We start from the raw sequence: 22,994 nt of genomic DNA, 5'->3' as shown, positions 1-22,994 counted from the left end.
GTCTAGAGCGCCCACAGAAAAGCCATGAAAATGGCGGCTTTCTCAAGCCAGGCGTGGACTTGCCGCTCTGGTCTGTTCTCTGTGGTTGGCACATCCCGGAAGTGCAGCTGATGCCCGCTTACCTAGCTACTGTGCCATGTAACCGCTTTTCTTCACAATGGAGCCGCCTGATACTAGGTAGCCGCCGCCTTGGGCCTCGCGGGGACCCGTAGCCAGGGGGTGGAGGGCGGATCTGGTTGTCTGGGAGGGCGAGTTCTCCCTCTGGTCCGCATCGAAAGGTCCGCGGGCGGCTTTGGGCTGCGTGCAAAGTTACGATGGCGTCACGCCCTTTGTCGTGACGTCATTGCTCAGTCTTTTTTCCCCCTCTTGCCCGCATCGTTTTGAATTAAATGGCATCATTATTTGAATTTTTTTGAGTTGTCTAATCCGTTTAAAAGATTGTAATCGAGTTTTTAAAAACCCTAAGATGCACCCCAGAATTTTTTTAAAAAGAAATTCAATATTACAAGGTGCAGCAGTCTGATGTCATTGTTCAAAACTACTGAATCCGAAAGGAACGTTGATATTGTCCAGTTAGGAATCGACTATGACTGTGGTTTCCTTTCACATGGGAGGTGTGACATTAAGAGAACAAGGGGATATTATGTCTGCCTGCTTTTGTGGAGGATCCTTGTTTCCGCCCTCTATAATTTGGACTTTATATGCAAATGTCAAGACAGTACGCTCTGAGTTGGCTTTGAAAACCACTGTTTACAGCGCGTGCACACACGCACAATGCACCATAGTGCTCTTCATGAGTTGCCTGAAGCGTATGTGTATATATATTACTAATAACCTGTCAATGGTGGGCACACATCAGGAAACTAATTGGGGGCCGTCAATAACCCACGAATGTTTGCGCCACAATAAATCTACAAAGCATTCGGGAACTACAAGGTTAAAATGCTCAGAATAAATATTCCCGCTTTCTCTTATGTTCACTGGAAGAAAATGCTTTTCTGAAGCAGGACTTACACAACACATGGTGTATGATTTTTTAAAAACGCATACTGTCTTCCTCAAAACATTCACTTTGCTCATATGAATAGTAAAACACCTGATTAAGGTTTCTTTCAGTGGACGATACCATCAAAGTTATCAGGTTGAACATGCTTTCCCCCCAACATCTCCCATGATATCTTCTCAATACTGCATGCAGTTGTTACATACTTTGCTTCACTAACTCAAAGCCCCAATTCTGTATTGGCTGCATTTGTAAAAGGATCTCAAGAATGGTATCTGCAATGAGTCAGTATTTGTTTACTGAACTTTGATATGCTCTCACTTTCGTGGCAGAGGGTTAAAGTCAACAGATTTTCCTGGTCCATTCTACTTCAGATGTTTAATTGTACAGGCAATTTGTTTGCATACCAACGGGAAGAGTACTCCACGTATGTTCACCCCTACATACACACATAGAGTCTTACTAAACACAATCTCAATCGTGCAAAATAACTCCAACCCGTCCCTCAGTCATCAGAGCTCTGCAGGATGATTTATTCACAGTATGTGAGTGGGAATTATTTTATTCTAAATATTTTTCCGTCGCATCAAACAAGGCTTCCCGGTAGAACCAAAGCTACAAGTAGAAATGGACATCACACAGCACCTGCGATGTCTCTTAAATTGTTCACTAATAGCAAAGCTGACTCAACTGGATTTTTTTTGCCTGGCTTTGCATCCTCCCACGCGGGCCACTGAAACAGAGGATCAAACACAAGTGAAACCAGTAAATTTGGACAGAGTAAGATTCTTTTTGCCCATGGCAACCCAGTAAACTTCAAGGCTGATGATCCATGTTTTCTGGGTCTGTCTGCGCAGCATTTATTTCAAAGAATTATATCTCATTTCTCCCAGTGGCCCAAAGCCATTCGCAGTTCGATTTATAGAAAAAGTGCACTCCATATACAACAAAGCAGCCTAAGAGAGAAGCACTGACATTTTCAGTGAAATGCCCTTTGATGAAAAAGAGCATTTCTAATCTGTTCTTGGTGAACAGGTGGTATCATCAAGAAAGTCTTGTTGCCTGACCTGTAATGATGCATTAAAAAAGTATAAGGGAGAAATAGACACGCTAGCCATATGTGTACATCTTATTGTCTTTTAACCCCAGCCATTCTTTTTTTCCCTTTTCAGAGTTCTCCTTTCCCCACCTGAAGAAACTCTGGCTCCTTCACTTCTAAATGAGACTGTAGACCCTCCCTTGCCAAACTTAACGCCAAGACATCAAGATCTTATCCCTACGCCATGTGGTCCTGTAAGTACTTAAGTCTCTGGCTAGCTATAAGCCGGCTGTATTCATTGTGTTAGGAATATGTAGGCTTTGCCCATTCACATCAAAGTCTTTATGTTACTTCTCCAGCAGGTGGAAATCTGGCATTGAGGGTGTGTTTAGCCCAAGAGCCCTTGATTGTTACTAAAACTTGGAAACAAATAGGATGATCTTGTTCCAGTTGACCAAAACAAAATATTTTGTTTTGTGGTTTTGCCATCAAGTCACACCTGATCTATGGCGACCTCTGGTGGTGTATTCAAGGCAAGTTTGGCCCTCAAGAGTGCTTATGCCCTTCTGTTGCAGATCAAGCCGTGGTCAGAGCTGTCCTCTCCCGTCAAGATCTACTTCTGCGTCACCATCCTCTCTCTGCTGAGCGTCATCGGCTTAACTGTGGAGAACCTCGTCCAGCAGACTCACGAAGACTTCACCATCTCTCTCATTCAGCTCATTGGTGTTGGTAAGAAACGGTCCAGGCAGAAGCTGGGGGTAAAGGGTTAGGGGCCATAGATTATATCACTGTGTATAGTTTGTTCTGCTTTGCTTTTAAGGAAGCTCCTACATACAATGTAATATTTGCATTTGTTTTTGCATTTGTTTAATGTGCAGTGTCAATACTTGCTTTGTTTCACCCCTGTTTCTGATCCCTAGTTGGTTCCAGGTTAGGGCGATTCAAATCCTGTTGTATTGTCTACTGGGTGTCCCATTCTGCTGATTGTATTGATTTTTTTCTGCGCAGTTCACCTTGAGTCCCAGTAAGATCGGTGGACTGTAAATAGTTACATTCAAATAAATAGGGCCAACGGCAGCTCCAGTTTTGTAGAGGCTTCTTCAACAGACCTGGATCCAGACCTGCTAGAAGGGCTTCTGGCAGCTGCTTTGGGCTTTACCAATGGCACCTGGCTCTCTCTTCCTCCATCTTATCCTCACAACAACCCTGCAAGGTGTGTTAGGGTGTCACTGACCTAGTTTCGTGGCGAACTGGGGATTTGAACCTAGACCTCCCAGAACCTTGTTTAATACTCTAACCACTTCTCCCAACTACCTCTCATGATGGAGGAGGGGCTCAGGAAGCTGCCTCTTCTCCCTCCGGCCTCACTGATTCAGCTGGCAATGACAATTGTTTTTAAGGTGCAGTTACCTGGCAGGCCTGTTTGGGGCCACTCAGTGCCAAGGAACTGGCCACAGGGACTAGCCCAGTGGTGGCGAACCTATGGCAGGGGTGCCAGAGGTGGCACTCAGAGCCCTCTCTGTGGGCACACGCAAACAGAGTGCCCCCCCCCCCACTCATCTAGGCTGGCCTGGGCCGCTGAGCTCGATTACTAGCATTAAACCTAAGACCTAGTTTTGGGCAAGCAGTGTAGGTAACTCTGTTAAGTGCTGTTAAACCCCGCTGATTTTCATGCAAAGAACTACAGTGCGATCCTTTACCTGGGAGTAAGCTTGGCTGCTGGCAATGGGGCTTGCTTCTGAGTAAACCCTCCTAGGGTTGTGATTCACCCGTTGGAAGAGTTGCACGGTTGCTTCAAAGCAAAGCCACCAACTACCACCAAGCTTTCTTCCGAGTAACGCACGCCTTGGAGCCAACCGTTTTTTTCTAAACTAAAACCTACGTATTCAGGTTAAATTGCCATGTTGGCACTTTGTGATAAATAAGTGGGTTTTGGGTTGCAATTTGGGCACTCGGTCTCGAAAAGGTTCGCCATCACTGGACTAGCCGCTTGCTTTTGCTTTCTTAAACGGAAAGCCAGGAGTCACAGATAGGTGAACGCTCCCAGCCATTTTCTCTCCTTTATGTTTCTGATCTTCCACAGCATTGCTAGAGATGAACATGGCCTCTGGCCACAGCAAAAGACAGCCCAGAAATTAACCAGAAATACAAACATCAGCACCAAACACACAGGGCCGTTCTGATCTTACATAAGAGCAGTTGCTATCACTGCAGTGAGAAAAAACGCAGAGACCCTCATCTTGCCTCTTCAACATGACCCAGGCTAAATATTAATTACTTCTCATCAGGCCAACAGCGATTAGATCTGGACGCAAATTTGATTTTGGCAGCAGCCTTGGAAGAAAAACATTTCTTGTTCTTATCATCACCGAAGCAAGGAGTCGTTTTTCTGGATGATGGACAACCGTTGTCCAGAACAGGAGAAAGAGCAGATCGGCTTGATAAACAGGCTGTAACTCTTCAGAGCTCCTTGAGCCAGGGCCAAGAGCTTGTGGGAGTCAAGTGAAGAGATCAAATTCCTTGTCCTTCTCTCCACGCCCCCACCCCCCCATGAGCTGCTCTTTTAAAAATATCCCTTTTCTTGGTCAGTCTTGCTCTTTTTGTTTCCGTGCTTTATGGTTAATCCAGGGCTGATCAGAATTCCAAATGTGTCCACAGGCTTAGAAAGGTTGAGGACCCCTGGTCTAGACAGCCAATATTTGGGGACCCCAAAAACTCCATTCCCTAGCTTTAGATCAAGAGTAGCACTTCCCTCCACGGACTCATCCAAGTCTGAGGAAGAGCTGTTACCTACTCCCCATGCCCTTAAGATAAAGAAATGCTATAAATCCAGATGAACGTAAGCATCCTGAAAATGGCAAACTTCCCGCAGCTCTGGGGGAGAGCTGACATGAGTGGCAAACCTCCCACAGCTCTGGGGGAGGATTCTTACCCCACCTGCATCTCTGCTGCTCACTGATGGATGATTTTCTTCTTTCGACAGTCTTCTGCATCTACTACATGAGCCGGGGAATCCTACAGGAGAACCGCCAAGAGCTGATTGTCTTCATCCTCTCCATTTTCTTGGTCATGCTGCGTTCCGTTATCAACTTCATGGTTCTCTCCTCGGAGCAAAAGCCACAGTTGATCGTGAGTGTCGCGAGTCCTCCGTTGCCCTCCCCTGAACCCAAATCCCAGGTGGGTCATTCTTTCCACTGTCTGCCAATGCTGACCTGGTTGGCGGTCAGAAGCCGGCCAGCAAAATGGAAGTGGCAATCATTGTTGCTGCATGATGACATTACTTCTGTTGCAACCTGGAAGCATCCGCATTGCGCCGGGATGACATTCTAGTACTCGCCCAGAAACACTGTGTAAGCCATAGAGGTTTGGGGGCAAATGCTGGAGCATCGCCCCAGTGCAATTTTTGGATTACACTGGAAGTTACATCATCACATGCCAACAAAGATTGCCGCCCCTGCAGTAAGAACCCACCTCTTCCAGCTTCCTGCTGGCTGCCAGTGTGACTCTGTTGACCAGTTCAGGTCATTCAAGGTGCCCCAGGGACTGATTGTGGGGGAGGCCAGCCGTGGGGAGGACCGATGGACTGTGCTTAACTGTCTGCTTTCGCTTCACTGCCAGGCTCGTTTTGTGTTGATCCTCCTGGTTGGGGCTTTTGACATCATCTGCGCCGTCGTCCTCATTCAGAGCGACAGCATGATGGCCTTCCGGGTGGGCGGGGCTTTGGAGAGTCTGCAAGCCCAGTACTTCATGCTGAACCTCTGCTTTTCCATGCTGACCTTTGACCTCCAGGCTCAGGTAAGCACAGCTCTCAAAGCCTTGCTCCCCGGACTGTACAGCCGCTTGGCGCGTATCAGTCCATCTCTGGGCAACAAACAGCAACAGCATTTCTAGAGTGAATACAGGGAAGCAGGCCTGTAGAGAGACTGCACAGGGCTCACTGTTCATCTATCAATGGATATTAGTCAGGCTGGCGGAATGGAGCCTCCATGTATGAAGGCAGTATACCCCTGAAATGATGTATTTTTAATGAATGTGTATGTCTGGTGCAGTGCCGAGTGCTGGGCTGTGGGAAAACTTTCAGCTTTTGCTTAGCTTTCCTGAAACTGGGCATATTTCATTTCCCCTTTTGGATATTGCCTTTCCCAGATTGCTTCATTTTAAGACCTGGAATAATTAATGGGAAAACCCACTTGCTTAAAACAAAAGTGAAAATGAACTATGGTGGTACCGCTAAGGGGCGGCAAACTTTGCGCCTGCCTCTCTCTCTTTCTCTGCCGGCAGCTTCTTGGATCTCTGTCCTCTCCTTTCCAGCTCTGCTTGTGTGTCCTGCTGCTCACGACCCTCCAGGAACTCTCCCTTCTCCACATCATCTTCCTGGCAGTCGGGATTCTCTGGGCTTGCCTGAAAGTCACCTGCGGCATCATTGCTGTGAGCATCTGCCTAAGAAACCAACTCCGACAGCCAGTGGCGTAGCTACCATGGAGCAGGGTGGGGACAGACACCCAGGGCAGAAGCTATTGGGGTTATGTGGGGGGTGGAAAATCCAGGTGATGTTTTGTAGCGCAGATACAGGAGTGCTTGTGTGGGGCTGTACTTCTTTACACAGAGACAGCCAGATGTATAGAGCTGAAACACATCCAAGATGCCTTTTCATCTAGAACACACTGATCATCAGCATACAGTTACTCGGCGCTAACTGCATTTTCTTTTTCCTTCCACAGATATTAAAAGAGTTAAAACCTTTAGCCTGGGTTTTCCTGAGTCAGAATTTACCTGAAGTGGCTTATCTCACCTACCTGCTTTATACAGTAAGTCGTGCCAGGCAATTTGTTGATTTAACAAGGAGGGCTCCAGAAAACCCCTTGGCTTTCTATAGTCCACAACCTTCTGCTGGAATTGCATTTGCGGGGGTTTTTGGACAGGGCCTGGCATTTGGTAGACCTCAGAAAGAAGGCCGACAGATGCTCAAGGGTGTCTTCATACAGACTCACTTATGTTAACAGATGGCTGTCAACAGCAGAGGTTTGCTCTTTATCTTTGAGTTCAGTCTCAAGAGCAGCATTTTAAAAGCAGTCTTGAACTGTTCCAAGATCATGGTCCTGCTATATACTGTAGATTGGCAGGGAAGGATCATGTATCCCAGATGGTGTCCCAGAACAGTGTCAGAGAGTCCCAGAGTTTTTATCTGCTGGTCAAGGCAAACAGGATTCAGACACAACAGCCCATCTTTTAACAGCTTTGCAGAGATGTTTTCTAAGGCAGCTGTTGGCAGGAGGGGAGCCGGAGAGCCGTGACAGGGATGCTCGTTCCCTTGCCAGCAGAAAAGACAAACACGAATATTCTCTCCCACAAATACTGTCTGTGAATGCCAAGATCTTCTAGGCCCCTTCCAGACCTCCCAAACCCAGTCCCAACTGGCTCTTGCTTGTTTGCTTTTAGCCCTTTACAATCCCTATCCTTTAAAAGAAGGCAAGGATTCTTCCCCCCACATAACCTGGATAACTTTAAAAGGGGCTTGGACAGATTTATGGAGGAGAAGTCGATTTATGGCTACCAATCTTGATCCTCTTTGATCTGAGATTGCAAATGCCTTAACAGTCCAGGTGCTCGGGAGCAACAGCCGCAGAAGGCCATTGCTTTCACATCCTGCATGTGAGCTCCCAATGGCACCTGGTGGGCCACTGCGAGTAGCAGAGAGCTGGACTAGATGGACTCTGGTCTGATCCAGCTGGCTTGTTCTTATGTTCCCAAAATTCACATCTTGCAATCAGAACATATTAAGAGAACGTTGACCCGTCCAAAGGGAGCAGGGCCAGCCCACCACCCAGAGGCAAACAGTACTTCCAGTAACAGAGGCAGTATACCTCTTTGTATCAGAGGGTGGGAAGCGTGGCGGAGGGGACGCCGGTGCAGTTCAACCTGCTTGTGGGCTTCTTAGAGGCAGCTGGTCAGCCGCTGTAGGGAACAGAACGCTAGACTTGGTGTAGTGGTTAAGAGCAGCTGCACTCTATTCTGGAGAACCAGGTTTGATTCCCCGCTTTGCCACTTGAGCTGTGGAGGCTTATCTGGGGAACTAGATTAGCTTGTACACTCCCAACACAGTCCAGCTGGATGACCTTGGGCTAGTCACAGTTCTTTGGAGTTCTCTCAGCCCCACCCACCTCACAGGGGGTTTGTTGTAGTGGGGGGAGGGAAAGGAGATTGTAAGCCCCTTTGAGTCTCCTTACAGGAGAGAAAGGGGGGATATAAATCCAAATTCCTCCTCCTCCTCTTCTTCTTTCTAAGATAATTTGGTAGGTGCCAGAAAATGCATTAGCAGGCAGCATGGAATGTGTGGGAGCTGCATTGAGGACCGCTTCTTGTGACCTTCTCATTCTGAAGCATCCTTGGAAATGAACTGGTCCCCATTGCCAATGCCTGCTCTCCCTGTTGTCTTTTCAGGTTATCCGAGAGTGGGGCCAAGGGACTTCCTATGCTCTAGAAGCAGCCGTCGTCACCTGCTCTTGCATCTCCGTGGCAATTAAAAGTGTTCTGTTTTGGGCGCTGTTCCATGTCTACCACAGCTTCGGGCAAGGGTTGAGGGAAAGGAGTAAGTATTTGCTGACTGACTCTGCAATCCTACTCATATTGGATCAGGGCCGCTACTTATGATCTTCCTCTGTAACCGATCCAAAACTAAAGCCTCAAAGTTTGCTTCCCCCCGACCCCCAGAAGCAAACACTACATAAATGCAACATAGACATATGATTACAGCCCTATTATTAGCAAATCTCCATTTGCTAGAATTAAGACAGCAGTTGCCATGCAAAAGGAAGGTACCGCCCAAAACGACAGCCAGGTTCTTCAGCCAGTCATTGCACGTTTGGGACAGATCCACGCTGGTGGATTTTTCTGGTGCATTCACTGAATTGTATGGCAGTTGCCTCAAATGATGAAGAGGGTGACTGGATTGGCGGAGAGGCCACCAGCCAGCAAGGAACCAAAAGACTGAGAGAATAGGGGGTGGGGGGCGGGGAATTAAAAATATAACAAAACTTTCACTGCACAGTGCCTAATGACTAAAATTAAAAACAAGCCACACCAAAACCCTCATGAGGTGTTATCTCAATACACTTCCAGGGTATAACACTAGTTGCCACAAAAGACCAGATGTGTTTTGATCCAAAAAGTGACTTCTTCAGAGGTCAGTAAAATACACATATGTAGAGAAGAGGAGTTTGGATTTATATCCCCCCTCTCTCTCCTGCAGGAGACTCAAAGGGGCTTACAATCTCCTTGCCCTTCCCCCCTCACAACAAACACCCTGTGAGGTAGGTGGGGCTGAGAGAGCTCCGAGAACCTGTGACTAGCCCAAGGTCACCCAGCTGGCATGTGTGGGAGTGTACAGGCTAATCTGAGTTCCCCAGATAAGCCTCCACAGCTCAGGCGGCAGAGCTGGGAATCAAACCCAGTTCCTCCAGATTAGATACACGAGCTCTTAACCTCCTATGCCACTGCTGCTCCTAAGTAAACAAGTATCTTTCAAAATTCGTAAACTAAAATGTCTTATTCAGGCCAGGAGGTACGTGTATGCATCTATTTTAAATAGTAGCTCCCAATGAAAATACAGTTAGATATTATACATGCCATCTTTTCTTCAATAGGCCTCTAAACTCTTCTGGTGTGACAGCCAGCGAGGTGTAGTGGTTAAGAGCAGGTGGATTCTAATCTGGAGAACTGGGTTTGATTCCCCACTCCTCCACCTGAGTGGCAGAGGCTTATCTGGTGAACCAGATGTGTTTCCACACTGCTACATTCCTGTTGGGTGACCTTGGACTAGTCATTTCATTTTCATTTCATTTTAACCTTTAATGGCATATAAATTATTAGCATATTTCCATTTAAAAGAGAAAACTTTAAAAACATTTAAATACGGGTGTTTAAAATGCTTTCCAAGAATTTAGCCACTGCCAAGGTGATCAATGGATTACAGTCACTTAGCAGAAAGCGAGTGGTCTGGAACTTGGAGTGCTCAAGTCTTGGAAGCAGCAGAGGGTGAATTAAAATCATGCGCAGGTTACTGTGAAGACAGCATTCCAGAAGAATATGAGTTATGGTTTCTATAGATCCACATCCGCAACGGCATAGTCTCTGATGTTTAGGGATCTGGAGGTATCTCCCTGAGGTTACGCTGATGGGAAAATATTGAGGCGTGCTAGCATGAATGCACGACGTTGGTTAATGGATAACAGAGATGAGAGATATTTAGCTCTTGCTCTGTAACTTGGTTGTATTCCGAGGGAGCGGGGAGAGCATACAGCCGCCTTTGTTGGATAGAAACGATGATGTTCCAGATCCCTCAGTCTTTCGTGGATCTGATTGAAAATATGCAGTTCACTATCAGTTCCAACATTGGCTTGGACTAGTCACAGTTCCCTCTGAACTCTCTCAGCCCCACCTTCCTCACAAGGTGTCTGTTGTGGGGAAAGGAAAGGAAAGGAGCTTGTAAGCCACCTTAAGTCTCCATATGGGAGAGAAAGCTGGAATATAAATCCAAACTCTTCTTCTTTTCAAAGTAAAATCCCACTGTGTGTTCTTAGGTGCACGAAACAATCATGGCCGCCAATCAGCACATTCAAACACAGTTGACTTTCTTCTCTCTCTCTCTCTCTCCCTCGCAGTGTTTTCTTCCTATGGAAGGATAGATTCCTGAGAAGGAGCGGCAACCTTCACGAGGTTTGACGCAGAGCTCTTATAGAGCAACGTTGCACCCAGGAAATTCCCTGTACTCCCCCACCAGTGACCTGTAAAGGTGAGACCCCTCCCACAGAGCAGATCGCAGAAGAAAGGGCTTCCTAGCAGCATGCGGCATCTGGCGTCTCTTGCCTTACAGCTGGGACTCTTGACCCATCCCTCGGGGTCACAAGCCAAGTGGTTCACTCTCTCCATCTCTCCACACTGCTCCATCTTTGCTGCTATGCTCAGCTTCAAACCAGTCACGGTGATAACCCGTTCGGTGTGGCTTGCTGCAAGGTCCTGGCGTCGCTCAGAGCCAACATGGGCATTCTTCCTTCCCTGTCATCCTTGCCTACCCTTTTAAGTAGGTGCGGGCATTGGGATTTGGCACAGTTATGGCTGGGGGAGCGCACCCTCTTTTTGCTCCCCGTCTACCGTTTCAAAACTCCTTGCAAACCGGAGCTGAAATCCTCTCTTCCCCTTCTTCACCTGGCCCAATCATCTGGAGACCCTGCCGGATGCTTCTCCCCAGATTTACAAGCCGACACACAGCCCCACTCTTCAGGTACCCAACTGCCAGCGTGGGGGGGCGGGAAGGCGGACCATGAACACAAAGAAGGACCGTCCTTTTTTAAACTCCCCCACATCATTATGAGGCAAGCGGTGTTTGCTTGGCAGGAACTGCGACCTGGTTGCAACCACAAACAGCAACCCTGCTGCTCTGAGATTGAGACCTCTCTGGCCCGACCTAAAGAAAACAGCCATTTCCCAGCCCTTCCTGGCACACCTGAATTCTTACAGGGCTCCCTCAGTGAAGGTGGGACGCAAATTTGACAAGGAGGCAATTCACTGCTTTGACATACCTTGAAACCTTGCAGGATTTCTGCACCTGTTTTTATTCCCTTCCATCAGGTGGCCTCAGAGAGACACTCAAGAGGCAAAGTTCAATTTTTTTTAATTGGTCCTGTGATACGCTCGCCCCAGAGGTGGCTGACTTACCAACATAGTGATTACAATCAGAGAACGTTGCCTGCTGGGGCCATCTCTAGGTTGGGAGCAAGACGTACTGGCAAGGTACCTTGAACAGCAGATGGAACGTGTGCACGCCACATTAATCATTCCCCTCCTCATACTCATCCAGGGACAAAAAGGTCAAGGGCTGGAACTTCCTAGTGAGCTCCTTCGAAGTGCAAGATAGACACAGCTGCTCTTCTCTTCCTGATGGCTCAGCTCCAGGGCTCTCCAGACCCTGTGGCCTTGATTCCCCACTCCTAAGTTTCACACGCTGCCTGACAGTCCAGGTTTGCGTCGCTCCGTAGTGCTCACAGTGTGATCGCACACTGCATATTTACAGCTGCCGCTGCACAATCGGCCCACATTTTACCTCTTAGGAGCGGCGTGTTCTTTATGGAGTCTCGCAGCAGCCGTGCATTTCAGCTTTGGCCCCGGAATGGCTCATACAAATTCACCACAGGCCAGATAAGAAAATTCTCCAGCTCCCTCCAGAAACGGCAATGAGCTCGTGTCTTTGTTAGCATGGCTTACGTCTTGCAGAATCTAAATAACTGACTTTTAACCCTTCTTCTCCCCCCCCACTCCGCAGTTTTCTCCTGCTCTTGCAAAATGACTGACTCACCTTCTCACACGCTCAACCAACATGCTATTTTACAGTTTTCTTTTCCACCCAATGTGTTGAGTACTAAAATTTTAAAGCTTTGTTATTTTATCAAAAGGGTTTGTTACCAGCCTTGTATTTTTTCAATAAAGTGTCAATAACAACAGGTGGCTGTTGGGTTTTGGATTGCAACGGCTGTGAAGAAATTCACATTGACAAGAGGGGATTTTCCCAATAAGGTCTACGCGGTATTGTACAAAAGAAGCAGCGCCAAAGGATGATTGCAGCCACAAACGTTTTGCCAAAGTCTCTGATGTGATGTGCGGGAAGTGGAATTTATACTCTTCCCTTTCACAAATCATTGCTGAATCGTAGAACAAGACGTACTCGTTAGATCTGCTGAAAAAAATACTCTATTTAATTTTGAAGCGATATCCATCTTTCTAGACCTCACCTTAGTCAACGTGACTGGTCTCCCCACCCACATTATATCTCAGAAATGAACTGCTCGAGTTCTGCAGAACTATAAATCCTGAAGAGCAAACAAGAGTGTGGTGTTGTGATCGATCATATTATGCTTCCAGGAATGTTAATTTCTTACATTTAAGCCGGGGGAAATGATCTCCTTTACAGGCAGCAATATTTCCATCCTCATCAACAGTATATATCCTGCCTTCCTCTCCTGTAAGGAGTCTCAAACGGGCTTACAAACTCCTTTCCCTTCCTCTCCCCACAACAGAACTGTGACCAGCCCAAGGTCACCCAGCAAGGTTCATGTGCAAGAGAGGGGAAACAAATCCAGTTCACCAGATAAGAGTCTGCTGCTGATGTGAAGGAGTGGGGAATCAAATCCGGTTCCCCAGATTAGAGTCCACCTGCTCTTAACCACTATACAACGCTGGTGCAACCCTAAGGCGAGTTTTGCCATTCTAAACCCATTGATTTCAATGAGTTTAGACTAGAGCAACTGAATAGGATTTTACTTTTAATTTTTTAAAGCAGGGTGGCCAATATGCAATCCATGTTCTGGATCCATCCTTCCCCCACTCCACATCAAATCTGCTCCTCTATCAAATTCTAATGCAGGTGTAGTAAAAAGTGACTCCACAGCTTCCATTTCCACGACTGAGGGAAAAAATACTCTGAGGTATTGGTTACCTTAATCATTGCCTTTCTCCAGCAGTGTACATATTGATTAATAACAGCTTCAGTCTTGGGTACTTGAGAAACCGCATCCACCCATATATCTCTGCCCAGGCACGGAGATCGGAGGGGGAGGCCTACCTGGCTTCCGCCCCTCCCTCCCACTCCGGGCCTTCTCAACAGGTGCCTACCCTCCTTTTGGTGCCTGGTAAATACCCCCACTCCATAGCTGGGATGAGGGGCCCCTTCAGGTTATCCTCCCATTTTTAGGGGTAGGAATTTTTATAATGTTTTATGGTTTTAGGATTGGGTTTGTAAGGGATTTGGCTACCAAAATTACAACACCCTCATCTGAGCAATTGCCTCAGCTTTACAGGAATTGTTGCCTGTAGAACCAAAAAGGCCTGATCAGGCAGTGTAACACACTTGGGCTCCTGAACGCCTATGCAGAAGAAGAAGAGTTTGGATTTATATCCCCCCTTTCTTCAAGGTGGCTTACAAACTCTATTCCCTTCCTCTCCCCACAACAGACACCTTGTGAGGTAGGTAGGGCTGAAAGACTGCACCTGCTCTTAACCACTACACCACGTTGGCTCTCATATAGAAAATTGAGGATTTGGAACCTTGTAGGCCTGAATCCAAACCCTGGTGTGGAGTGCTGTGATTTCTGGAGGCTGCCCCATAACCACATCTCATGCTGTTCCCTTCCCACAAGTTTCAGAGGGGCACGCAGGGCTCTAGCAGTAAAGGAGAGGTGGAAAAGATTCAATGTATTGTCGAAGGCTTCATGATCAGATTCAACTGGTTCTGGTGGGTTTTCCGGGCTGTGTGGCTATGGTCTGGTGTATCTTGTTCCTAACATTTCACCTGCATCTGTGGCTGCCATCTTCAGAGGTGTATCACAGAGGGAAGTCTGTTACACACTGTGTTACACACTGGAAAAGATTTGTTTTTCAAGCGGGACTCCACTTGCAGCATCTGGCGATCAGATCAAAACAAAAACGAACTGAAGTTTTGGTCAGCAAGGAAGTTCGGTGCGATCGGTATGCCTGCAATTAAAGTGACTTCATCTGGCAAAATAGCAATAAAGGAAGGTCTCTTAGGGAAGGCAATATATAAAATTTTTATTTAGGAAAAAAAATCCGTATTTTCTTCACGCGTCCTGAAAAATTCCATTAATTACAGTTTTTTAAAATATGAATTTCTGCTGTTCACTTCTAACCCCCCCAACCCAAACCTCTACACATTTTTATTTCACTTCTCTCTGCCCTTCTGCCTCTCCTACTAATCCTTCCCTCCACATCAGCGTACTTAATACAGAGAATTTTTTTAAAAATTCGAACGCTTTTACCCTGTTCCTTTTTTTAAATTATTGCATTTAAGAAAAGAAAAGAAGTCTTTCTAATCAAGCAAAGCTCCATTTCTACAGCTCAGGAAATAAGACTGCTCTCCCAAACGAGATAATACTTTGCCCTCTACGAAACCCGTATGTGACTTAAAAAAACAACAACACACACACACAAATGATGACAGCCCACAATCATACCACAAAATCCAAGTGAAAACAAGAGATCTGAACAGTAAAGCAAACATCTTTCCAAGCGGGGAGGCTCGACACATTTTGCTTGGCCAACTCCAAGGGACAACTCAGAACCATCCTTCTAGTTCTCAAGGTATTTAGAAGCCTCGCTTTACTATCCCAGTGCTGTTTAGGTGCAATCGATGCTATTGCTGAGTTGTTCTTTGCAAAAGTCAAGCTGACACAAACAACTCCAAAGAGGAAAACAACGAGGAGAAACGTTTACAGAACAATTTAGACAGGGGAAAAGAAAGTGAGCTTTGTCGCCCTGTTATCTTCTTGTTCAGAGAGTGAAAAATGGAGCAAACTTTTGGCTGCCTGGAATGCCAGCGCTGTTTTCTCCTCTCCCCCGTCTTTTCGATCAAATCAATCTGCACCCAGGATCTTGAGGCTCGCTGACAAAGTTTAGTTCCTCTCGAGAACTTCAAAGAGGTCAGCCACGTCCTAAGGTTTGGACCAGGGATGGGGGGTGGGCAGTGTCAAGAGGAATGCATCACAAACATAAATGTAAACTTTTGACAGCCTGCTCTGCAAACATAGCAGGATGCGGGAGTAGAGTCCTGGGGCGGAAGGGTGGGACTGTGCTGCTTCCGAACGTGGGAAGGAGATAGAAGTTTTTGAAAGGGACAAAAAAAATCCCTCCTTTTCAAATATGAACACCAGAGGCAAAGGAAAAATGGACTTCAACCTTGTTCACTGACTGGGCCAACTCCGAATTGGGAGGGGGTGGCAGCAAGTGGGCCAGAAGCCCTCCATTAGTTCCTCCAAATGTGCCCTCGGGGGAGGCAGAGTTTGCCTCTTTGACATTAAGCTCACTGACACCTCAACAGGCCAGGGGCGTACCGGCCATGGGGACATGTGGTGTCACATGTCCCTGAGCGCAGGCTGGTCAGTCACATGGGGGCACAAAATCGCCCCCCCCGGATACCCATCCCCCCCGTGCCCACTGAGCAGCAGGGCCGGGAGCCTGTCACAGGTTGCCCCTTGGCCCGGCCTGGCTGCCTGGGGCCGCCACCGGCTAAGGTAGATGGAGTGCAGGGCGCTCGGAGCAGGTGTTGCCTTGGGTGCCATTTTCCCCTGGTACGCCTCTGCAACAGGCTAAAAAGAACACAAGAGCGCCAAGCTCCTCTGCCCTGGGGCTCTTTCCAAGCATGAAATGGGAGAGTTTGCCAGAGGCCCCTTCGGTGTCTGTAGGAAGACATCCCTCCTAGCTTCCTAGTGGATAACTCAAGATTTGCTTGGTGGTAGATGCCCCAGTGTGCTGACCCTGCTCTCCAATGCGCCAGATTCTATTTGCAGGACCTTAAAAGTGTTTGTGCCTGTGTGTCTGGGGTGCTCAACAGTGTCACCCCTGCTGCAGTAACCTGAAGTAGAAACTCCACTCTGCCATCTTGGCAATGTACCAGTTCGATCCTCTTTATGTGCATCCCAGCCCACAGTGGCAACCGATTGGATATGCGGAGCTGAGGAGGGAAATCTGTTTGCAGAACGTACTTCTGGCATTCTTTCCCATTTTACATCTCTTCATCAAAGCCATGTACTGTTTCCAAAATATGCACATCACACTACAGGTGCATCACAAACAAAATATGGAGGACGACCTGAAAATAAAAAGTGTGCTGAAGGCACCGGAGCAAATCCGCTCGGAATGTCCCCTGCTCTTCTTGTCAGATGCTAGCGTACAAGATGCTTGGTCACCCTGAAGGCCATCGCTCTAGCAAAGAAGGAAGCGCGTCCATTTAATTTTCGTTACAGAGGCGAGGGCCATTTTGTGGGGTCCCATCACAGGCAATGTACAAAGTCGCCACAGTTTAGAGGAGCATCCCGGGAGACTTGTGGGTCTGGGGGACTGGGGATGCATGTCGGAATTGCTTCTCACATTGTGTTTTAACAACACAACTCTCCCTTCCCAAGCACACAGAAGCTTTGGAACTGCCAGACACACACAGGTGAAACCTGCAGTCTTGTTTATGCAGCAGCAGCAATCACGGACCACGCCTCTTGAGGTTGGTTCTAGGATAACTGTGAGGCAGAGGAAAAGTAGAAAGCCAAATAGCCGGCAAAGAATTCGCCATCCCGTGCCAGTTCATGCAGGGGTACCTGGGGCAAGACTCAAAGCTGAAGGACTAGAGAGGGAGGGCCTATACAAACAGTGACATTTCTGGGCCCCTCCTGCCTCTGCTTCCCGGATGGTGCCTCTGAAACCATTCCAAACGTGTTGAGGGCAGCTCGTCAGAGAAGCCATCACTGCAAGCAAAAACTCCTGCAGTCAGAACAGGAAACTGCAGAAATTTGCTGTCACGTGCACAAGAATTTTTTTTTTTTAAGTTTAATCGTAATTATTTCTCAGGCATGTTGTTCCCCCTGCGAGGTCATCCCATTCCAGTTTCGTGTATTTTGCACAATCCACCAGGAACATCTTGCACTGTGCAAGCCCAGCAGAAACAAATCTCATACTCAAAGTGCTTAAATGTTCTTGTATAAATTTCCCCAGGCTTTTGCAGGAGGCATTTTTCATGCTCACTTTCAGGGTACAGCCTGCCTCTCCCAACAGGGCCTTGTGTCTTTCAAATGTAATGGGAAAAACTCCAGAGAACAGTCTTTGAATGGTGCCGTGACTTCTAGGGCAAACCCTGGAATTTTCACCGCAATAGTTCTCTCCGTGAAGCCAAAAATTTTAATGGACCTGCCTGTTTTGATCATCACTGAGGAGGTAACTGGTATGAACTACAGGTAGTGTTAACAACTAGGAGAGAATTACTATGAAGACAACGAGCAGGGAATCACAGCGGCCACAAAAACAAACCAAAAGCACCATTCCTAAGCAGCGGTAAAAATACATTTAAGTCGAAGAAAGGAAACAAAAAACGCCAAGCAGACAACATATTGCTATCCAGCCTCCTCATTTTGCTATAGGGATGTTTTCTAGTAAGAACACAGAAAAGACAGTTTTGACAAACCAAAGGAAATACTTTCTTTTAAGTGCCACTTCGTCCTCGTCGCACATCTTCTCGACCCGCAAAGTTGTCATCGTCGTAGAAATGTGTGGATTTGCAAATAAACACCTAAGGAACTTCCTTTCGTTTGTAACGAGGCTTCCTCCGAGGACCTCGCTTAGAAAACACATTATTCGGAACACACGCCGCACGTCTACGAACAAAGAGCTCTACCTGCCTTTCACTCTTGCAGCACACCCTCGCAATAGACAAGAAACAGGATATCTGGTCATCAGCAGAACAGACTGATATGAGGTACATCGCTGTCTTAGAAAATATATATATATATGTGTATATATATTGGTCTACTCCCAAGTAGCTACGAGCGTAAAAATACACTTTGTACAGAGAGGAGGATAGCCATTAGATGGCTCCCCTGTGAGTTTCCCCCCAGTGCTGAGGCTCAAAATTCTTCTTCCTCATCGACGGCAAAGTTATTTTGCTTCTTTCGGACATTCCAGTGCAAACATTCTGCTAGGCTTTCAAACCAGTCACTCACGGGGTCTTGGAAACAGATCGAGGGAAGGGGGTAGCAAGAGGTAGTGATGTTGATGCTGAAAGAAACAGAAGGCGTCCGTTAGCATGTCTCCAATGCAGGCTGAGAAGAAGAGTCCGTTTTTATACCCTGCTTTTCTCTACCTTGAAGGAGTCTCGAAGCGGCTTACAATCTCCTTCCCTTCCTCTCCCCACAACAGGTACCTTGTGAGGCAGGTGGGGCTGAGAGAGTTCTGAAAGAACTGTGACTGGCCCGAGGTCACCCAGCAGGCTTTATGTGGAGAAGTGCACAAGCTAATGTAGTTCACCAGATAAGCCTCCACAGCTCAAGCGGCAGAGCAGGGAATCAAACCTGGTTCTCCAGATTACACCTGCACCTGCTCTTAACCACCACACCATGCTGGCTCTCAGCATGAGAGCCTTAGCATGAGTCCTGTACCTCAGAGACAGCACAGCTTTCCTGTTCCTCTGGGAGTGGCTGTTTTAAGGTGGGAATCAATTGCCAACTCCAAACACCTTGCCTGCTCTTCCCAAACGTGTGGCAGGCGCCACGTGGAGGAATGGTGTCCAGAAGAGCCACAAGTGGCACGTCAAGGGTAATGTGTGGCTCCTCAGCCACTGAGCATCATGTGCTAAAGCATGACATAACATTGGTGGAGCAAGACAGAACATTAGGAACTGGCTGTTGTGGGTCTTTGCTGAATGAGGGATGAATGGATTGACAGTCAAAACCAGATGCTTTCCAGAACTGAGAAGAATCATGGCCTTACCTGTCACCGTGGCAGATTTCCTGTCTCTTTCGCCCGTCGAACGAAACCCACGCAGTGTTCCTAGCATCAGGAGACAGCATGATCTAAGGCAAGATAAAAATGAATGGCACGTTATGAAAACTTTTAGAAGAAGAAGAAGCATTTGGATTTTTTGAGTCTCTCCTGCAGGAGACTCAAAGGGGCTTACAATCTCCTTGCCCATCCCCCCTCACAACAAACACCCTGTGAGGTAGGTGGGGCTGAGAGAGCTCCAAGAAGCTGTGACTAGCCCAAGGTCACCCAGCTGGCTTGTGTGGGAGTGTACAGGCTAACCTGAATTCCCCAGATAAGCCTCCACAGCTCAGGTGGCAGAGCTGGGAATCAAACCCGGTTCCTCCAGATTAGATACACAAGCTCTTAACCTCCTACACCACTGCGGCTCCTAGCATATAAAAGGTGGGTATTGCGGAATGGTGAAGAGAGGAACTACTCAGGCAGTTTGCGTTTTAATAGAAACTGTCTCTGGTGTACAAAGAAGAAGACGAAGAAGAGTTTGGATTTATACCCCACCTTTCTCTCCTGTAAGGAGACTCAAGGTGGCTTACAAGCTCTTTTCCCTTCCTCTCCCCGCAACAGACACCTTGTGAGGTAGGTGGGGCTGAGAGAGTTCAGAGAGAACTGTGACTAGCCCAAAGTCACCCAGCAAGAATGTAGGATTGCGGAAATACATCTGGTTCACCAGATAAGCCTCTGCCACTCAGGTGGAAGATTGGGGAATCACCTGCTCTTAAGCACTATACCACGCTGGCTCTCCTGGAGCTGGCAAGCAATATACAAGACTCAAATAATGAGGTGAACTATAAAGATAACCAGGGTTTGCTCTGCCCCAGCCCTTTCTTAGACAGGCAAAACCCACAAGGCGAGAGTCCAGAAATTAAGATTTGAGTTCAGGAGCAGCTTAGAGACCAACCAGAGTTCCAGGGTATAAACTATGAAGAGTCAAAGCTCTCCTTGGTCAGACATCAGTAGAAATGGGAATCTGAGTCTTTTTTATTCCAGCCAGAAATGCTCAGGGACAGAATTCCTCTCTGCTCTAATTAAATCACGCTCCCCCACCATGACCAAACAATGTTTTTTTGCACCAGGTCTTGAAGTCAGTGTATGGACCCGAGAGAAGGAGGAGAGGTGTGAGGGGCGATTTTCCGGCCCCCACGTGACTAAATGGCCGCAGCCCGGACACATTTGACCCCATATGTCCCCCTGGGTGGTACACCCCTGCTTGCTGGTCTCTTAAGGGGCAAATGGATTTGAATCTCACTGTTCTATGGAGACTATGGCAACTATCAGAATTAATAATCAGCACCTGGAAGCTTTTGAGACTCACACCTGGCCTCAGGGATGGGGGTGGAGCTGCAGCTGCCGCCTGGCAACTCACTTGCCAACCTAGAAGGCAAATGCCGCCTGAGGAAAGCAATGGCAGAGCTTGCCAGCCCCAGGGGTTTTCAAAACAGATCTCCAAGAAAACCGGCCGGGCAACCAGAAGCCTTGAATTGCTCCTTTTCAGACGGAGCTGACAGAACATAATCTTTGTGTGGGATTTAAACATGTTTGGGCACAATACGTAACGTGCTTTTGTTGGATTATGTAACGCACAGCTGAGGTTTGCACGGGCGTACCTTTTTATACCAAGGGATGAGAATGAAAGAACAAACCTTCAGTTCAACTCCGGCTGGAACCACGATGGGCCGGAAGGAGAGCGAATGTGGGCAGATGGGAGTGATCATGATCGCTGGAACGTTTGGGTGGATCATCGAGGCTCCTGCGGCGGCTGCGTATGCCGTGCTACCCGTTGGGGTGGAGACGATGACTCCTGATGCCAAGGAAAGGAGGAATAAACAAAGAGCAGTTTGAGTTTGCAGCCTCTTCGTGATCAGGGCAGATACAGCCGTTCGCTTTCCCATAGGTCTGGCGATGCCACCCAGCCAATGCAGCCCACCCGCTGAATCGTATGCTTACTTATTTAAAATGTTCATATGCCATCTTTCGAATCAGACCGCCCCCATCCCTTTTTTCTGCTGTTGCCAGGATCAACGAAACCAGTTGTGTGTCTGCCAAACCCACCCTTCACACTTGATGGGTTCAATTTGGTTTAGTGGGTTGAAGAAGAGTCTGGATTCATACCCCGCCTTTTTCTCCTGCAAGGAGTCTCAAAGTGGCTTACAAACTCCTTCCCTTCCTCTCTCCCACAATAGAACTGTGACTGGCCCAAGGTCGCCCAGCAGGCTTCATGCGTAGGAGTAAGGAAACACACCAGATTAGAGTCCACCGTGTGGTGAAGCGGAGAATCAAACCCGGTTCTTTGGACTAGTGTTCACCACTCATGGGGAGGGACAGGGAATCAAATCTGATTCTCCAGATTGCTCTTAATGTACCATGCAGGCCTGCCTGACAATAGGTGGGGATCTTGTTACGCCCATTACACAGATGTAAGGTGGGGATCTTGTTATGCCCATTATACAGATGTGTGCATTGAAGAAGAAGAAGAAGAAGAAGAAGAAGGAGAAGGAGAAGGAGAAGGAGAAGAAGAAGAAGAAGAAGGAGAAGGAGAAGGAGAAGGAGAAGGAGAAGGAGAAGAGGAAGAGGAAGAGGAGGAGGAGGAAGAGTTTGGATTTATATCCCCCCTTTCTCTCCTGCAGGAGACTCAAAGGGGCTTACAATCTCCTTGCCCTTCCCCCTCACAACAAACACCCTGTGAGGTAGGTGGGGCTGAGAGAGCTCCGAGAAGCTGTGACTAGCCCAAGGTCACCCAGCTGGCGTGTGTGGGAGTGTGCAGGCTAATCTGAATTCCCCAGATAAGCCTCCACAGCTCAGGCGACAGAGCTGGGAATCAAACCCGGTTCCTCCAGATTAGATACACGAGCTCTTAACCTCCTGCGCCACTGCTGCTCCTTTGAGGACCTGATTTTCAGTGGTGCTAAGCCTGAGAGAGGGAAACCTTATTTGGGTGGATCTGCTAATCAGAAATGAACACGTGAGCTTCAAAGGCGTTATTCAAGGAGGGCTGAGCCAAAACATGGTGGTCTACCTGCCGAGTTCATTCTCTGACATCTCCAGTCACTGCTTCTCAGGTGGGCATTGCTGGGAACGGTTCTTCACTGTACCTTCCCCTTTGTATTTGGTATCCATTCATAATCTAAACACTCCACTCCTTTGGCAAGTAGAAACAGACTCACCGTCTCCTTGAACTGTGGTGATAAGATGCCCATCTAGAAAGACATCCACATTGGAAAGATATGACGAAGGGCCCCGATCCACTACAACTTCATTCAGGACCTGCCAACAGCAAATATATTCCAGTTGATAATTTACACAAGAGCAAAACATTTTGCCTGGAGCTTTGGGTGTCGACTTCATTTGTACACGCCTTTCAGCATTGCCAGGTTTCAAAAAAATATTGCTCTTTTATGGTCAGCACTCAAGATGGCTTGTAACGAAAAAGAAGAAGAGTTGAATTTATATCCCCCTTCTGTCCTGTAAGGAGACTCAAAGGGGTTTACAATCTCCTTTCCCTTCCCCCCTCACAACAAACACCCTGTGAGGTAGGTGGGGCTCAGAAGAACTGTGACTAGCCCAAGGGTACCCAGCTGGCATGTGTTTGGA

The 22,994-nt window shown here is 47.5% G+C and overlaps 2 protein-coding genes across 5 annotated transcripts in view; one reads left to right on the top strand and one right to left on the bottom strand.

Moving 5' to 3' along the window:
• The first annotated feature begins 40 nt into the window (after positions 1-40).
• LOC125445435 lies at positions 41-12,538 on the top strand. 3 transcript variants are annotated; one of them, XM_048518447.1, is made up of 9 exons: positions 41-177; positions 2,176-2,296; positions 2,618-2,771; positions 5,026-5,171; positions 5,661-5,837; positions 6,354-6,470; positions 6,764-6,850; positions 8,484-8,631; positions 10,703-12,538. In XM_048518447.1, exons 1-9 carry the CDS (start codon positions 158-160, stop codon positions 10,732-10,734), a joined length of 1,002 nt encoding a protein of 333 aa, XP_048374404.1. In that variant the 5' UTR covers positions 41-157; the 3' UTR covers positions 10,735-12,538. The 3 variants fall into 3 exon arrangements, with proteins under 3 accessions (XP_048374404.1, XP_048374403.1, XP_048374406.1); XM_048518446.1 differs by having other exon boundaries at positions 6,324-6,470; XM_048518449.1 differs by lacking the exon at positions 6,354-6,470.
• Positions 12,539-14,614: 2,076 nt separating this feature from the next.
• The window catches only part of NADK (NAD kinase), a 48,110-nt gene continuing 39,730 nt past the window's right edge, over positions 14,615-22,994 (bottom strand). For both annotated transcript variants that reach the window (XM_048519227.1, XM_048519228.1), the window contains 4 exons: positions 22,568-22,667; positions 21,047-21,204; positions 19,356-19,438; positions 14,615-18,644 (listed from right to left, as the gene is read on the bottom strand). In XM_048519227.1, coding sequence (XP_048375184.1) covers positions 18,494-18,644; positions 19,356-19,438; positions 21,047-21,204; positions 22,568-22,667 — 492 coding nt within the window. In that variant the 3' untranslated portion in view covers positions 14,615-18,493. The remainder of the gene's footprint in view (positions 18,645-19,355; positions 19,439-21,046; positions 21,205-22,567; positions 22,668-22,994) is intronic.

Source organism: Sphaerodactylus townsendi, linkage group LG16, assembly GCF_021028975.2.
Source record: "Sphaerodactylus townsendi isolate TG3544 linkage group LG16, MPM_Stown_v2.3, whole genome shotgun sequence".
In the NCBI taxonomy this organism is placed as follows: Eukaryota; Metazoa; Chordata; class Lepidosauria; order Squamata; family Sphaerodactylidae; genus Sphaerodactylus; species Sphaerodactylus townsendi.
Note: the sequence above shows the minus strand (reverse complement) of the source record. Positions and strands in the feature narration are given on the sequence as shown.

Coding starts and splice junctions, on each gene's coding strand:
- LOC125445435 (XM_048518446.1), top strand. CDS start 158: ATGGAGCCGCCTGATACTAG. Junction 5,838..6,323: donor CCTTTGACCTCCAGGCTCAG/GTAAGCACAGCT, acceptor CTCTGCCGGCAG/CTTCTTGGATCTCTGTCCTC. Junction 6,471..6,763: donor TCACCTGCGGCATCATTGCT/GTGAGCATCTGC, acceptor TTCCTTCCACAG/ATATTAAAAGAGTTAAAACC.